Genomic DNA, 18,341 nt, shown 5'->3' on the forward strand with positions numbered 1-18,341 from the left:
ATTCAGTTCTTTTTGGTCAAACAAGATCTAACTAAGCATCTTGCTTGGCTGGTCTGGATATCAAGAGATGGAAATGCTGGACATGCTGCCACACCCCAATAAGGCAGCAAAGCTTCCCTCCTGCTGCGTGGATGGTGCGCCTGCCGGAGCCACACGGAAAGTGAGGGAAGGCATTTGGTATGGAAGCCACTTCCTGAGAGTCAAAAGAATGTCACTCATAACTCACACAGTACACAGTGTTAAACATAAGATAACCTCATAAACAAAGATAACCACTTACTTCTCTGGGAAGACACCATTTAATTCCAAAAAACAGCCCAAGATTCACTTTTGCTTCTGCTCCTTTCATGGTTTTACTAGCATGCAAATCCACAATCCCATGTTCTTAATTCACCCTTTGGGTGTTCTTAATTCCCTTTCCGGGGGGTGAAATGCTCCCTTTCCTTTCACATTAAGCCAATTTATCCAAGAGTGTTATTTCATCTATTAATTGTTTATATTTGCAAAACCGTGCCACATGCCCTTAAGCCCCCAAATGCTTGTATGTCTTTATAAGATAATATGTCAGTACTTTAATAATTGAAACATCGGTGTCAAAGAAAATAGAACAAATGGCAAATGCCCTTACACTGCATGGTGTGTAGGTTCCACCCGCAACTCTTGGGTGTTCCTGGGGCTCTGGATGGCACTGGACTCCAGAGTTGGTACAGTGGTCTGGGACCTCCTCTGCCTAACACTGGAGACTCTTCCCTAAAACCTTCAGGGCTTTCAGTCTCCCATTATTCCTTCTCAGTGAGTGCCTTTAAATATATAAGAAAAACTGATCTTCAATCTGTTATACATATATTGGTATTAAATATAAGAAATCTGAAAATAAATTGATACTCTGTCTGTTGAGGTGTTGTAGAGAGCTTTCCATGAAGTAACAAGGGACCTACATGCATTTGTTCCACAAATAATAATGAAGGTCTCCCATGGGTAGGGCTTTGCTGGGGCTAGGAGAAGAGTGGTGAGTCAGAAATGGTCTTTGACTCCAAGCAGATCGTGGCCTACGGGAGTGCAGCATTCAAACAGGCAATCGCCCAGCAAGATAGAAAGTACTCTGGAAGTCCTGAGCACATGGAACGAGGGGAGCTTGCAGTGGGGACCAAATTTCGTTCTTAGAAGCAGATATTTCCAAACTGAGATCTGAAGGAGACAAGGAGGTAGTCAGGTGAAGGAGGGGAATTGGGGCAGAGGTGCTTTCTTGGCAAAGCGAGGGTCACGCGCTGTTCTCAGGTTTGTTCTAAAAGTGTTGACCTGATGGAAGGAGCCATAGTATAATAAACAGCTATCCTCCAGACATATTGTTGTTTTTTTTTTAAAGATTTTATTTATTTATTTCAGAGAGAGATTGAGAGACAGAGAGCACGAGAGGGAAGAGGGTCAGAGGGAGAAGCAGACCCCCCGCTGAGCAGGGAACCCGATGTGGGACTCGATCCAGGCACTCCAGGATCATGACCTGAGCCGAAGGCAGTCGCTTAACCAACTGAGCCACCCAGGCACCCCTCCAGACATATTGTTTTAAAACATAGTATCTGTATCAACCCAGAATGAATAGGCACCCCTTCCTTAACCTTCTCTTGAAAAGATAATACTCCTATACACCATCAGTTTATATCATGTCTTCAGGTCGTATGGTAATAAAAAATATAAAGACTTCATTCATTACCTCTTAGATACAAGTAGAGAGTTTGTTTTCTACCAACATGGTGTTAATAACTATCAGCCAGTCGCATTCATTGAATAGACCTCCTGTTTAAAGCATTGTGTTTAATGGGATTTTAGACATGTAGACAAAAGGAATTTATAATTTAGCCCGAAGAGCGTACTGTTGGCACACAGGGACACACTGCTCCCTTAGGGTTCTCCGCAGAGTAGACGTAAGCATCGGCTATATGGCAAACACGCACACAGCACTGATAGGGGTCGCAGAGGACGGAGGTGTGGATGGTGCTCGTCCACAAACGCCAGGAGCTTGCACACAACATGTTCACTTTTCACCTAGTTGGGATTGTCACTCCCAGCTGTCATGGAGTGAACATCTCCTCCCTCCCAAACCCAGAAACTGCATTCTTGGGGATGCAGCTTGAGAATTTGAAACTTTAGACAGAAAGAAGTAAGATCTTAGTGATAGACCTGTGAGGACAGGCTAAGACCTGCAGCATGAAAGAGAATTGAGGTTCCCAGTGTTGCAGATGAGTCTGATGGGCTCTCACCGTGGACAGTATCATCGGGCTTCATCTCTGTGTGTTATGCAACTGTCTAATCTTACAAAGAGTCACATAAAAAGGTATTTAAAGAGCAGACCTATGCCCCATGTCAAAAGACTGACAAGTCAACAAAGGTTTATATGTTTTATGTTAAAATGAAATGATTTACGTGTGGCATCAACTTGTATTGTTCTCGAACCTAACTGACGTTTGTGACTCAGTGGCCTTCTGGTTCAGACCAGGGAGGTTGGGAGAGTCACCACTTAGTTAAAAAGACACAATATGCAAACAGAAAGGCACACATACGAAGTAGCCTCCGGTAAATATTGAACAAGCAGCTCAGATCGTAAATACCAGTAAGTTTAAGGGCAGGAGGGGACTGTGGTGGGCTTCATGGCTGGGGGAAGAGAAAAGAAAAGCTTTATTGATTACCTACTGTAACTTGAATCATTCTTATGGTAGTTATCTATGTAGATTGAGGGGATATAGTAAAAAAAAAAAAATGGCAGTTCTCACTTTGCACTCACTAGTATGAGAAATGAAACAGAAGAAATAATAATAAAATGGGATGCATTCTAATATTAAAACCCTTCCTGGTCATTCAGTAATGGGAGGATATATCCAGCAGAGGCTTATTGGTCTTTTTTTATTTTTTTAAGATTTTATTTATTTGACAGACAGAGACACAGCGAGAGAGAGAACAGAAGCAGGGGGAGTGGGAGAGGGAGAAGCAGGCTTCCCGCCAAGCAGGGAGCCCGATGTGGGGCTCAGTCCCAGGACCCTGGGATCATGACCTGAGCCAAAGGCAGATGCTTAACGACTGAGCCACCCAGGCGCCCCGAGGCTTTTTAGTCTTGTCTTAACGTTGTCCGATGTTTTTTTTTATTGTGCTCCATTGTTAACGAAATGCTGCTTAGCTCTTTGGACCAGAACTGTATTTTAATTTATTTTAATTTCAATCAGCCACCATTAGAAATAATACAGATGTTGAGTACATGAATGAACATTCAGCGTCTCCGCTTTCCATAACGAGAGACAGACTGTTTCTCCTCCAGTTAGGCTAAAATCTTGTGAAAGGCTTCTGTTCTTGGGTATGAATTTTTTTTTTAATGAATTTCAACCCTTGTTTTTTCAAAATTGTTACTTGTGTTTACATTGCAAAACAAATGTGATATTTTGGGGGATTCTGCACCCTCTGTACCTGGAGTTGTGACATTGTTTGGAAAAGGTCAGAGGAAGTTACTGGAAAACAGGAAGCTGCCCTTGTGCACTGTGAGAGCCTGAGAAAATTTTCATAGTAGAAAATAGTTTATTCGGCAATGCACTGTGCTTCCTGGAAAAGAGTCCACAGAGTCTCCCTGAGCATAGAAAATGATTGATTTTTGACCATAATTTGAGACAGAGCTCAAACCCCTTTCCTGTTGGTGGGGCTTGAGTTCTCCTGAGAGGAAGTCCCTGCACCCAGGGTAATGGTAGTCCAGTCACTGCCTCGCTGTCACTCCTCACGGCATTGTGCGCAGTGCACTGACCTACCACTCTCGGCGCCCTTCAGTTTCGATCAATTTAAATGTAGCACCCCTGCCCAGAGCCTTGTCCAGCAGCCGCTGCTTCATGGCTGGTGTCGGCCCCTGACGGCGGACACTGACACTTGTCCTCAGTGTAGCTTCATCAAAGTAGCTCGTGCGACCCTGTTTGGTCGCAGGAATGATTCATGTACCCAGACGGTGCACCCCGCTTTGGCCTTCCGCCTGTGCACCTTTGGTCCTCTTTGCCGCTGGTATGGCCCGCCCCGCTGGTTCCGAAGGGCCGAGCAGCCACGTGCTTGTATCACTGTCGCCATAGGTCTTGCTCCTTCTATTTATATGGTGTGTGTCTGTATCAGTCTGCTTCTGTTCACTTTCTCATTTGTAGAGAACACTGAAAACCACTCTGCAACACCAGCAGCTCCTGTTCCGTCTCCTCCAGCTCTTCCTAAGCCTAAACCCAAACCTAAGCCCAAAAAAACACCTGTGCCTCCAAAAGGGGCTGCTGCCGGGGCAAGCCCCAAGGGTGACGAAGTGCCTCCTATTAAAAAAATTACCAAGGCTCCTGGTAAGCAGGCCCCCGTCCCTCCACCCAAGCCAACGAGCCGAAACACGACCCGAGAGGCTGGTGAGTATGCCCCCTGGGGGCTGGAGTCTAGGGTGTTTGGCTCTGGGGTGGGGCTCATTGCTTTTTCTAGGAACGGTGGCCTTTCTGGTATCTGGTGTCTTAGAATTAACACTGGTGGATTTCACTTTGCCCTAGAGAATACCCAGGAGATTCCTTTGTTGTTGCCTCTACCAAAGGAAAGTCAGCCAGTTGATTAGTTGACCTCATTAGTTTTTGGGTGAATAGACCTCTTTCATTCCAAGTATCCACTATCGGTGTAAGAACCAGTAGAAGGATTCAGGGTGTAGTGTGCCTGATGGATGCCAGTGATCTGATATCACATTATTTACACATCGCCTGGCCTTCTGCCTATTTGAGTTTATGGGTGGCTCCTTGGCTTGGATTTTCCTTTAAAATGTATATGATCTTATATGCATATATCTTATATCACATATAATCTTATATGCATATAAGAATATGACACTTACGTCTTTGACATTTTTGCTGGAGCTTAGTATCTTAAATCTATCCACAGACGTAGTCATCTCTCTACTGATAAATGACAAAGAGTTCACGTCACTCAGTCCAGCTCCGCCCCACCACTCTCTACTGGAATCACAGCTTTTTCATCCGAGTTGAGGGTCACATGCTCAGTGTTCACTGTCCACCCTCATCCCCAGACTTGCGTGTGTTAGAAGGAATAGCATTCTACAGGTGTAGTTCCATTCACTATTGCACATCACCACGGGTGGTTTGGGCAACCTACACACAACGGGTAATGTCTGCCCAGCGTTCCTCTCAAATCAGTTGTGCTTAATGCAGAGTGGAGCTCCCCGTCTTCTAGCCAAGTGGCGTAAAGAAGCCTACCATGTCGTCCAGCTGCAAAAAGGACAGTAATCAAAGTATACCTGCTGAATGGCTTTTTCCGCTAACACACGCATAAACATTCTCCTGTGTTGTAGCAAACCTTATTTTCCTCAAAATCAGTTACTTTCTTGCAGTTGGCTACCAGGATATGCCTCCGTGTTGATCTTTTTCCCTCCGTCATTTATACCCATACTGCTCAGAGAATGGTTTACTGACAGTATAGCAGAAGTCCACATACAAATAGATATTTCTCTACCTGTGCTCCTCTCTTCGGCCTTTGACCTCGAGAGTCTGGGTGTCTTCTAATAAGCTCTGAAAGGAAATGTCTCAGAATGCTGTGCTTACAGTGCCAACGGGCCATTTCCTCAGGTACCAACTGCCCTGTGTCCATTCTTGTTGGCATCGCTCTGGTGCCCAGACTGCCCAGCAAACCTGAGGAGCAGTGCTTGAAGGGAGGCAGGCAGTGATCCACTTCTTAAAGAAAAGCCCCAAACAATTGCCCCGTGCTTGGGAATTACACAAACTTTCTCACTTCCTCCTGCCCCATAGGGTAGAGGCTCAGTATTGACTTGGCTTGGGCTCTCTCATTTCTCCCAGAAGAAAGCTGGTGATTAATGCCGGGACAGGGTACAGCTTTCATGAGAGATCTTGAGTTATATCCAGATATTTTACTTGAAGGTTTATTTATGGGCTCATGATGTTCCTAGGAGAATAATACAGTCACATTATTATCCATTGTATTAAATAAGGTTCCACTGGCCCATAGTGTGAATAACAGTGTTGCTCTTCTCAGGTCATCCCAGAGAAACAGGGTTTCATTGAACTATACCAACAAACCTGATGTGCAAGAATGCCTTTATCAACTATTGGTCATACTCCTTCAGATTCCAACTGATATTCCACTTGTAACCATTTAGAACTTTCTATGTGGTGACTTTGTTTTATTTGAATAATGTTGTCCTTCTAGAAAAGTTACTTCAAATGCAACTCATGATTTTTCGTCAGATGTTTCCATTCTTATAAAAGCTATCAGTTAGGATTCTTCTTCAATTCCTCGGTTAGTATAGACCTCCAGATAACCAGATGCTGGCTTAGCACATTCAACTGCTTCATGAGTGAAGTAAGGTCAAATCTCCCATATTTTTTTTCTTTCTCATTGTTACACACTGTGTTAACAACGAAAGTATTTAACCGAGGAGAGGTGGCTTTACTTTTTTAATCATGGCCTAATTCAAGGTAGCTTAAGCGACATGGTGGATTTCAGCAGTCTTGTCATTTAGTTAACTAAACATAAGCTAAAGTTAACTAAAGATAACTGTTAGAAAAGAAAGAATTTTCTTTAAAAATATATATGTATAATGCACATTAATATACGTATGGGTATATGAAAGGGATTCTGTTCAATTTACCTACAAAAGTAACTGAATGTATTTAGACATCAAATCCTTAGATCTTTGTTGTGAAAAATAAATTTAGAATGGACTTAGATTATAGAAGTATGCTTAATACCCTGTCTTATTAGCAAGTGAAGATTGTTAGCTTCAGAGAAGTAGTATGAGCAGGCCCAGACTTGGGGTAGTGTGAATTCTAGTTGTGTGTATCTAAAATAATAAAGCCCCCAAGCCATAAAGATACCTTTTAAGTCTGGATCTTCTTACCAAGTGAGACTCACACTTTTTTAATATGTCGGAGTTGATGAAGTCTTACATCTCATTGTCTGTTCCTTTATTTGTTCTTCATTTCTTGACCCTCCCCCAACTGACTTCAGTAAAGGTAAGTTATAATAACATCTGTTATGGATTGGCTCCCTGGTACTAACAAGATATTTTGTAATAGTTCTGCGGAAGATAGTTTAACCCCTCATGAAAAAGAAGGAATGTACCACATTACAACAGAAGAGACAATTAGGAGAAATTTGTAGATCATACAGGTCATGAAACAAAAGACTATTCTCATAGGAGTTTAAATGTGTTTCCCAAAATGATATAAAGAAAAGGAGAGTTAAGCTCTTTTTTTTTCCTGAAAATTGTTTGGTTGAAGGCAATCATACCCAAAAGCAGGCAAATACCTTCTAGTGGCCCCAACCATCCTCTGATGAAGACCCTCTAGGAACATAAGAGGTAAGGAAGATGGGCTTTGTGAGGGTGTTGGTCACAAGATCTGAGAATGACATTCTTTCCCTTCAAATTATTCCAGTGCTACCCATGTAGACATTTTTTGTAAAAAATAATTTTTCATATTTTGTGGGTTTCGGGTTTTTTTTTAATTTAAATTCAATTTAATTAACATACAGTGTATTACTAGTTTCAGAGGTAATTTAGTGAATCACCAGTTGCATATCACACCCTGTGCTCATTACCTGAAGTGCCCTCCTTAATGCCTATCACCCAGTTGCCTTTTGATATTTTGAAGGGGACTTGCCTTTCTAATGCGGCCATGTGTTTTCTCTCTGCCTCATCGCCACTGCAGATGGAGGTGCGGCTGGCATGGCAAGCTTCTCTCTCTCGAGCCATGGGGATAACTGGTTTAGAGTTGAGTACATTTGCTTTTGTTCCAGAAAGGAGCCAGAGGGATATACCCTGGCCACTCTGAATGCGGGCCGCTCCATTCCCAAAAAGACATCATTGAACATGTAGAATTTGTGATGAGCCCAACCTGCCCGGTTATAGGACAGCTGCTGTCTGTCCTTTATACACTGTGTTGTCCCTTCTTTGGGGCATGCAGGGACTCATTCAGGTGACCTATAAGACAAGCAGCTGAGGATTTCCCTTTGGCTGGTCCAGCCAGAAAAACTAGAGGGACTCCTCTTGTCCCTTAAGTTTTGCCTTCAGCATCACTGGCTCCCTCCTAGATTCGGGGTAGGAAGGAGGCAGAAAATAAAACCATTATCGTTATTAGCCTATTTCCTTTTATTTGACAAATGTAAACATTTTACAGGGAGCATCATAATTGACAATTGCAACTCATTTGTTTAAACAAATTTAAACTCATTTGTTTATTCTTTGACTTTTAATGCAAAATCTCTCTATTTTAGCTGGTTCCTCTCATTCAAAAAAAACAACTGGGTCCAAAGCATCAGCTTCACCATCTACTTCCTCCACCTCGTCTCGTCCCAGAGCTTCAAAGGAGACACTTTCTAGCAAAACAGGGACAGTGGGAATCACAAAGGGCAAGAAAAAAACTGGCAAGCAGCCAGCCTCTCGCCCATCCTTGGATGCAACCACTTCTGGCACATCTGACCTTAAAGGAGAACCTTCTGAGACGAGGGTGGAGAGTCTCAAGCCTGAGCAGACTGTCCCTGGGACCGATGAGCAGACCACAGGCAAATCTAAGTCTGCAGTCCCTCCACCTCCTGTGGCTCCTCCACCTCCTCTCCCCGCCCCTCCTCTTCCTCATGAGGAGCAGTGTGCTTTTGCCTCAGACACTCCTGTTGTCCTGGTCAGCAATGGAGCTGACCTGCCCGTCCCTGCCTTAGACCCAAGTCAGCTTCTCTGGACCGAAGAGCCCACCAACAGAACCACTGTCCTCTCAGGCACTGGCTTAAGTGTTAGCAGAGAAAATGCAAAATGGTGAGTTGGGGCATAAACCCCCGTATTGCATCTGTATCCCCAGTGAAACATTGTGCTAAAGATCACTAAACCACTCTATGGGAATTGAAGGAACCTACTTGGTTTGGTTTTACAATGTAATCTAGTGATTGTTAGGTAAGCACACGTATCATCCAACCATTGGTTTTTTCGTAGCCCTGCCCCAGGAATGTCACAGGCTACTGGAGAAGATGACATCGGTCCTACTGACAGGTACCACTTCAGATCTGTGGCTTTCAAGTAGATTTAGAGCCTGCTTCATCACTGTTCAGCAATCCCTTTTCTTTTTTCCCGGGACAGTTCCCTTTTCTTTCCTTACAGTGGTTATTTTAAGTCTTTACTACCTGTGTCCAGATGGCTCACCCACTCCTGCCTACCTTCATTACAAGTCACTTAGCCTTCTCTTTCTCGAAGAAAATAAAACTCTCTCAGATTCCACCCCTTTTTCCACCAGCTTCAGAGGGGCCCCCTTTCTTGCTTCCTCAATTCCCCACCCAACTCCAATGTTACCTCCTCTCTGATGCATTTCAGCACTCATCCAGACAGAACTGGTTGGTGCATCTACTCTACTCTGGCAACCCTTTTTTCCTCTCTCCATGGGACAGAGCTACGCAATATATCTGTTTGCCTCTACATCCCCGGCAACCAGCACAGAATCTGGAATGCCATAGACATGACATCATCCAGTTGTCCAAGCCAGAAACTGGGGATTCATCCTAAGGGTTCTCATTCTTCTTCATTCCCTGCATCTAACTCCTCACAAAGGCCTGTCCACAAAGGCAAAAAAACCACATTAGCTCGCCTGTCCCACAGGTATGAAGGGAGGGCTGTCGGCGTATAGTAGTTGTCATAACCAATTCTGTCTCGGGAAGTCTTAGCGTTCTTAAATCCAACCTCTCCTCTCCTGTTTCTAAGAATAAAACTAAAATTCACTCTTGTGATCATTTAATATTTTCTCTTTTAAAAAAAGCTTAGTCAGATTAGACTTAAAAAAATTAGTACATTAATTAAGTTGATTTGGATCAAGAGACTAGCGTCGTTAATTATTCAATTGCTGATAATAATCGCCTTCATTTATTGAATAGTTATTTAATGTCAGGAACTGTCAGTTATCATTAATTCACATAAGTCTTCCCTGAAATACCTGTTTAATAGATGAGAAAACGGACACTGAGAGAGGGAAAGTAGTTTGCCCTAGATTCCCCACTTAGTAAGTAGCAAAGTCAGAATTTAGGCTCAGAGCTGCACACTTACTGTGTTCTAAGAAATTTTGTACATTTCCAAAGCACTTGCTTCTACTTCTGCAATTTCTTTTGTGTTTGTTGCTTGTTTTTTGTTTTTATCATTTTGAGTACTATGGTTTGGAGGAAAGCCAAGGAAAGATAAATGTTAAATTATAAATTATTTTATTTGTTTGACACATTAATAAACAATATGGGAGAAGACATTGAAAGGAATGGCTATGATGTCTGTAACACTTCTAACACATAGCAAATGTCTTCATTTAATTATAGTGTGTGTTTTCCAGCATTGCAATGAACTCCAACCTTTAGAACTCAAAAATCATTCTTTGAGCATATATTTGCTGCTTGCCTTCTATGGGCTGGGCAGTGTACTCAGCACCAAAGATACAAAAGTAAGCAAGATGGGGCACCTGGGTGGCTCAGTCGGTTGAGCATCTGCCTTGGGCTCCAGTCATGATCCCAGGGTCCTGGGATCGAGTCTGGCATCGGGCTCCTTGCTCAGTGGGAAGCCTGCTTCTCCCTCTCCCTCTGCTTGCCGCTCCCCCTACTTGTGCTTTCTCTCTCTCTCTCTCTGTCAAATAAATAAATAAAATCTTGAAAAAAAAAAGTAAGCAAGACCAAGACATTATAGTTAAAAATAGTTCTTACCAACATAATGTCCAACATGCTCAGGAAGTACAAATATTTAAGACAGGTGTGAATAGATTGAATATATGGGTTTATTCTTCACTATACTAAAGGACAAGGTACAACAAAGTGATTCCTTAGATAGTCTTTGGCAGTGAGAGAGCCCATATCCCAAGGTGACTTGACGCTGTCTGGTCCACTTCCTCAGACATGTAGGGAAGCCACTATATTGTGCTAAGCACTGTGCTGCACGAGGAGGGGGGCTTAATGTCAGTCTGCAGCCCAGGTATGCACAGGATTGTCAGACAAATAGGCGAGCGTCTGTTCCCTATTTCCACTGGAACTATGACCAGAGAGCAAGCTTAGAACATCATTAGACATCGAGATATTTATATATAGATTTTTCTGTCACTCTGGATAACTATAATCCTTTCCTAGAAGGGGGCATTGAGATTTTCTTCTCTGTATGTTCTTCAAAGTTAAAATTTAAATAGCAGTTCATTCCACAGGAGTGGTTTGTTTGCTCTTGAGTTAATGAGCCTGGAATAAGTAGTCTCTCAAATTTTTTTCCAAATTCTTTCTTCCGTTTTTAAGTAGATATTTCAGTTAGAATTTCTAGCTCTTAGTCACTTGCTTTACTTAGAACTTTCCCTCAGTTATGTTTAGTGAACGAATGTGTGAAAATCCTGTCATCTTATGAAGAGGCTTCTGTTTGGAATACAAATATTAAAACTTTAAAGAAGATAAGTGGCTTTGTGTAAAAATATCTTCCTCTATTCACATATTGCAGGGTAGTAACAATGTGGTAGATTTCTATTTATTGGCGGCTTCATTAGTATCATATAGGTCTGGGATAATTTAAGGCGGACACTAAGAAGCCCATCTGGAGCCCATATCCAAAGGGGACTTGACTGTGTTTAGTCCCATTTCCACGAACACTTGAGTTCACTGTTTTGTCCAATGTGCCCAAGACACCTAGGGGCAAATGAGAGGCAGATCATGAGTTGATTGACACAAATTTGGAATACGATAATTTACTATTAAGTTAATTATAATCTACATAATATGATATGAATATAACTTACAGTATCAAGTATAAAATAAAATACAACATTTAATAGGTAGATTAAGAGTCTTAAGTCTGGGTTCTAGAATGGACCTGATACCTTGTTTCGGACAACGCACCCATGGTCTTCTCAGGTTCCATGAACTGCAATTTATCTGTCCCCTTATACTGGAGAACAGATGTAAGTTGTAAATGTATGCAGAAGTCTTTGAAAACTATAAAACATTATAAAATACAAGTGGTGACATGAAAATAATGATAGATATCATAATAAATTAGTGAGCAGTGACAGAAACAACTACCAGGGCTCAGCCCTGAAGTATCTTTTGTTCTGCTCTTCAGAATGTGTTATTAATTGACACATCTACTAAGTGTGCTGTGTTCACCCACAATGGCAGGCTGTTCAGACAAGGATGGCTTCCAGTGGCAGTCAACTAGAAATCCAGACTGTGGAAAAGTTGTCCATATTTAAAAGGAGATTTCATACTGTGGTAACAGTGTGGTGGTTCCTCAAAAAATTAAACCTAGAATTACCATGTGATCCAGCAGTTCTACTTCTGTGTATATAGCCCCCAAAATTAGAAATAGGTACTTGAATAGATATGTGTACACCAGTGTCCTTAGCAACATTATTACAACAGCCAAAAGGTAGAAGCAGCCCAAATGTTCATCGACTGATGAATAGATAAAATGCGGCGTATATATGCAATGGAATATTATTCAGCCTTAAAAGAAATTCTGACATATGCTAAAGCATGGATGAACCTGGAAGACATGCTAGGTAAAGTAAGTCAGACACAAAAGGACAGATGTTGCATAATTTTGCTTATATAAAGCACCTAAAATAGCAAAATTCATAGAGACAGAAAGTAAAATGGTGGTTGCCAGGGGCTAGGGGATGAGACTGGGGAGTTATTCTTTAAGGGGACAGTTTCAGTTTGGGAAGATGAGAAGATTCTGGAGATGGGACAGTGGTGATGGTTGTACAATAGTGTAAATGTCCTAACTGCCACTCGACTATATACTTTAAAATGGTTAAAATGTAAAATTTTATGCCGTGCATATTTTACTCAATAAAAATAAATAAAATATGCTGTGCATAGTTTCCCCTTTGAAAACAAGAATTTTGGCTGTTGGCTTTTTCTAATTGAAAATTTTTTAGAGTGCTTAGACTAATAACCACAAAGTACAATTTTCAATACCTCAGATTCTGACAAAGTTTACCTGTTTTTATTACTCAAAAGAACTTTTTGGGGGGGGGTTGGGGTTTTTTCTTTTTTTTTTTTTTTGGTTTTTTAAGTTAATGAAAACAGCAAGCACATGCTTTGCACAAAACGGTCTTTCAGAAGTGTGACATCCAAATTTGGATTCTTCTGTTTTTATCAGAAGGCAATTTGTGGATTTTCTGAATCTTAAAATGAAGATTACATTGTTTTTGATATGATATGTTTTCGGTATGTTTTCAATGACATTTTTTTTTCCTATTCTAGTCTGTGAAAACTGGCAGACTTTGTATATTTATAGTAACTTTAAACCAGAGACTCTTACCAAGCTAACTAATAGAAAATTATTGCATACATGCACATCACCTTTCTTGTATAGAGTGCGTTTAACTCCCCCTTTTTCCATGTCACGTTACTAACATATTCTTGTGAGGGGCAGTTTTACAAATGGAGAAACTAAAACACAGAGACGATACATGATTTTTTGACTCGACACACTGGCTGTGATGAAAATAGGATTAATTCATACATCAATTAAAGAAGGTATGTTTTTCTGTCACTACCTTTCTAGGTGTTGGGCTGCAAATCAATATGAATCACACTTGTCAAGGAACTCTGAGGGCTGAGATGGCAGACAAGTGAATGGTGGTCGAGGTGCAGTGTGCTAAGTGCTCCAGTGGGGTTGTCTTCAGATCACCTTAAGAGCCAGGAGGTGGGGCAAGGATCTAGATGGAAGGCCACTCAAAGATTCCTGAAGAAGCTATGGCTTTAGCTGAGGCTTGAAGGATAAGTAGGAGTTACAGGTACAGAATAAGGATAGACAAAGTCAAATATCCAGAAACTTCTAGTCCACTGTTCTTTCCACTGAGGCCCCATGGCTATGGAAAAATCAATTTGCAAACTATAGTTTTACCATGTTCATGTACTAAATATATCAGACATCATCTAGTCATTCCTTTATATTTTATAGAGGAAGAATCAAAAACCTTGAGAATGAAGTCCTACCGTATACTCCTGTTCCATTTCACCATTCCTACCTGCCTATGATTGCTTTCTCCTTTCGCCAACTTGAAAGATGCTCATGAATCTCGGGCTCCTTCTCATGGTGTTGGTGTTGTCCCCGAGGGTTGCTCTGAGCTTCACTCCACCCCTGTGTTCTTGTGCCTTTAACAGTTTTACAACCAAAGATGAGCCGGGAAAGGTGGCAGCTCAGCTACTGATTCCTGGGCTGACGGGAGAATCTTCAGAATCCTTCAGTGCCCCTGAGGATGAAGGCCAGAGGGAGGCCCAGGCCAATGACTCGGACTCTGATGGGCCTGTCTTGTACACTGATGATGACGATGATGAAGAGGAGGAGGAGGATGGCAGTGGAGAAAGTAAGACTTTTTTCAAGAGGTGGGGAGGAAAGTGGATGGTGGATAGAAGCAGGTGCGTTTTGTAGATTACAGAAGCCATCGGTGATCAGATAGCTGATGGTTTCTTTCCCCTCATATTCTTTTCTCAGATTAGAATTGTGTGTGTTCTAAGGTTTAGCTTTTGATGACAGGCCTTTCCAGAAGATGGTTCCACAAGGGCCAGGGGGTCAGGCCTTTGTTTATGAGGAAGATATGCACATTTGTATTTGTACAAGGAATCAGAGCTTTCTAATGACAGAGGTGTTTTCAGAATGATCAGAGATGGCCCTTCCACTCTGAGATCTTTCTTTTTTTTTTTTTTTTAAGATTTTATTTATTTATTCATCAGAGAAAGAGAGGGAGGCAGAGGGAGAGGGAGAAGCAGGCTCCCCGAAGAGCAGGGAGCCCGATGCGGGGCTCGATACCAGGACCCCGGGATCATGGCCTGAGCCGAAGGCAGACACTTAACCGACTGAGCCACCCAGGTGCCCCCCTGAGATCTTTCTTGAGTAAAGAGCATAAACTTGGATTCACTGGATTACTTAATTGGAGATGTTCGAGACTTTAAAGAGAGGGGTTTAAAGAGAGGGGAGGGAAGAATGAGTTGAGAAAGACAAATACCTTTGAAGAATTAAAAAAAATCGTTCTTCCACATAGGTGAGATAGGATGCCTTTTAGGAAGGAGTGATACAGTAGATTAAGCCAACTGTTTATATATAACTTAGGGAACTGGAAAGTGCTCTTTTTTTAAAAAACTTCTAAGCATCATGGCTTAGGAGTAATTCACTATGGAATTGAATTTATACATTGTGAAAAGTTATTAATGATGAAACATCAGTTTGTCAAGTTCCTTTTAGTTTGTACTGAAAAACAATGACAAAATCATTATCATCCACCTGGTATTAACTATCCTCTGTTGAGGATTCTTGGTAATTAAGGATTAAGACATTGCTACCATAGGTAAACTTTTTCCAGCGTGCTTTTTGAGTGGAGGAAAGGGGAAGACAAGAATTAACTGTACAGTATAAATAAAGGAGCTATGTTTTTAAGGCTTAGAAAAGAGAGTGTTACACAATCTGTAATTTCCATGATACGCTGTCTCAGCAAAATAAACTTCAGAATCACTTTCCAAATGATGAGGTGATATTTGCAAGTTTTTTCATGGTGCCCCAACATTTTTCAGGACATTTTTAAAAATAGTTCTTCAGTTTTTCAAAATGAACTACATCCAACTCAGAACTTTTTTTTTTCCCTGAGGTTAATTAAAATTCCACTCTTGCATTGGATAAAGAATTTCATCTGGACTCTGTTTAAAGTCCATGCCACGTGTAACCTGAGTGCTGCTTGCTTAAAGCCTCTTTCTCTGCATTTCTGCGTTTTCCAATCCTCAGGTGCTTTGGCGAGTAAAATACGACGAAGGGATACTCTTGCTATCAAACTTGGCAACAGACCATCAAAGAAGGAACTAGAGGACAAAAACATCTTGCAGCGCACATCTGAAGAGGAGAGGCAGGAGATCCGACAGCAAATTGGAACCAAGCTCGTCAGGTAATGGCTGAAATGTTCATACAGCACTGACCAGTTATTCCTTGGGTAAGGGCACACCTGGCCTGTGTGGTTTTCTAAAGTTGGTCCTGGATGGTGAACCACTCCAAGAAGTTGCCCTCTGGTCCAGCCAGTCAGTGGCTTTGGCATCGCCAAAGCCTGAAGCAAGTGTCAAAAAACTTTTGCTGTTAAGGACCAGTCGGGGTGGTGTTACAGCCACATCACCGTGCTGTTGTGTGAAAGCAGCCATGAACGTTACGTAGACAGATGGGTGTGGTCATGTTCCAATAAAACTTTATTCACCAAAATAAGCAGCAGGCCAGATTTGGTCTGTAGGTCATAGTTTGCCCAACTCCTGGTCTAATCCGTGGACTCTCTGGCATTCCTGGGACTGCCATGAGGTTCTACTGCCCTGTGGGCCTTGAGACTGTAGAAATAAGGAGCTAGCTACAATGACCATCCAAGTCAGGTTACTGTAGCCCCCCTATCATAACCTTCCCCTTTTAACTTCAAACAAATTGTTACTGATTTTACACTCTGCCTCCAGCCATTGTAGGGTTTCTGCTTTGGCCTCCAGCGCCTTTGGAAGTCCATTGAACTGGCAGTTCTAATAGAAGTGAGTGCCATTGTTTGATGATCAATTTAAGCATATTTAGTAGTATTATCTATTTTGCTGACTTCTCTCACTCTGCGTAAACAACAGAGTGCATCAGTTGGGAGAAGGGAGCCGTCTGGGATCCCAGGGCAGGATTTGGAACTGGAAGAAATCCCTCTCCTTGCTTGGAAATGGAAGACTTCTGTGACTGTGTTGGATCTGCAGGCTTGGCCTGGGGGGTGCAGTTCCAGAGGCTCTTCTCTGTTTGACAGATGGGGCCAAGCAGTGGCTGGTGGTGGGGAAATGAGATGCTGCACTAAAGCCCTTGAGTGCCTGGATCGTAGCAAGCACTTAACAAAATTAAACATTTTCATTAGTAATTTAAATCATTATATATCGGTTAACCAACAGCTAAAACATTTTTTAAAATTAAACCCCATATTGGCACCTTTGTTCAGTATTTCTGAAGAACAACTTAACAGTATGAAGAAAAGGAATCGTAAAGCGGTCTCTTTCTTTACGTGGTCATTCCGTTTGAGAGACGATACAAGAAGGAAATAATCCAAAAGGAAAACAAAACCAGGACACTTTACAAAGATGTTTATTTCAAGGCTATTTATAGCAGTGGCAAATTAAACCAAATGCTTGAAAACAGGGGACTGATGAAGGACATTGGGAGAAGGTGAACTAAGCCTCGGGCAGCGGTTTTCTGACTGCCTCATCAAGGAGTTCTTGGAGGCGATTCTCGGGCTTCTGTGGGGCCACCAGGGGCGGTGTGGGTGTGTTTGCGGTGGGATGGGAGGTGCTCCTTCACCCCATGCTCAGCCATGAACAGCCTCTTCTGTCTGTTTTATGTAAGGATTCTACCCCAACCCCCCAAGGTTTGAGAGCCTCTGGAAGTATACACATAAACCATATCCATAAAAACTTTTATTTGAGTAGAGATTTTAGTGTTCAAAATATGTAAATTTTACAGAATTGTTTTTCTACAAACACCGTACATGTAGTCACTGTCATTCAAAGATAAATCACCCATAGTCCCTACCTTGGGGGACTCTATGTGTAGTGGAAGAGACAGAAAGACATACTGCGTGGTGAGGTCAATGAAAAGCACAAGCATGTAGGTCAAGAGAACTAGGAATGAGGCTGTGCTCTAACACGCTAGTACTTTATCTCAAGCAAGTGAATTAATCTCTCATTTCCTCGTTTGTAAAATGGGAACTGGCTACTCCCTTGCCGAACTATTTTGAGGAGCCATGATAATGTAAATTAAGCACCTTGCACAGTGCCTGGGACTTTAAAAGTATGACCTAATGAGAACCATGATTATTGCCTTATCTTTATTATTACTTGTGTTGTAAGTGCTCTCACAACTGTGTGATCTGTGTGTGACCAACCGCGTAGGGCAGACAACCGGGAGTTTAAAACTCACTCGCGGGACAGGTCAAATGCCCACCTGCAGGTTACTATTTTAGTCATTTGTAAGATTTCAGTAGGTGGAGAAAGAGAGGAGGGCATTCCTGAAGGAGGAAACTCCATCAGTAAAAGGAGGAGGATGTCTTTGGTGGAGGATACGGTGTAGATACGTAACAGGATACGTGGGTACATGGGTGGCACCTCATCTGGCTGGCGTAGTAGCTCCCTGGGTTCTTCTGTAGGCTCAGTTATGTAAGTTACTTTCAAAGTGGCTCTAACGAAGATTAAACTTTAACAAAAATTTTAATGAGGTATTTAAAATACCATTGATTTCAGTTCTTCACTCCATTTCTGCCACAGGCATAACATTAGAATTGATAGTATCTTATATTAAG

General features: G+C 42.0%; 1 protein-coding gene across 10 annotated transcripts in view; it reads left to right on the forward strand.

Annotated features, from left to right (window-relative positions):
- PHACTR2 (phosphatase and actin regulator 2) overlaps positions 1 to 18,341 on the forward strand; it is a 269,242-nt gene that overhangs the window by 203,839 nt on the left and 47,062 nt on the right. For 6 of the 10 annotated variants that reach the window (XR_010413801.1, XM_054505576.2, XM_045865665.3 and 3 more), the window contains 5 exons: positions 4,164 to 4,403; positions 8,284 to 8,818; positions 8,993 to 9,049; positions 14,170 to 14,372; positions 15,782 to 15,938. Coding sequence is in view for 9 of the 10 variants with exons in the window: in XM_054505576.2 (XP_054361551.2) it covers positions 4,164 to 4,403; positions 8,284 to 8,818; positions 8,993 to 9,049; positions 14,170 to 14,372; positions 15,782 to 15,938 (1,192 nt within the window). In the remaining variant the exon portion in view is untranslated. The remainder of the gene's footprint in view (positions 1 to 4,163; positions 4,404 to 8,283; positions 8,819 to 8,992; positions 9,050 to 14,169; positions 14,373 to 15,781; positions 15,939 to 18,341) is intronic. The other 4 variants (XM_064598181.1, XM_064598183.1, XM_064598184.1 and 1 more) reach the window with 3 other exon arrangements.

Source organism: Mirounga angustirostris, unplaced genomic scaffold, assembly GCF_029215605.1.
Source record: "Mirounga angustirostris isolate CCGP_5_RB_7025 unplaced genomic scaffold, mMirAng1.0.hap1 SCAF_8, whole genome shotgun sequence".
NCBI classification, from domain to species: Eukaryota; Metazoa; Chordata; class Mammalia; order Carnivora; family Phocidae; genus Mirounga; species Mirounga angustirostris.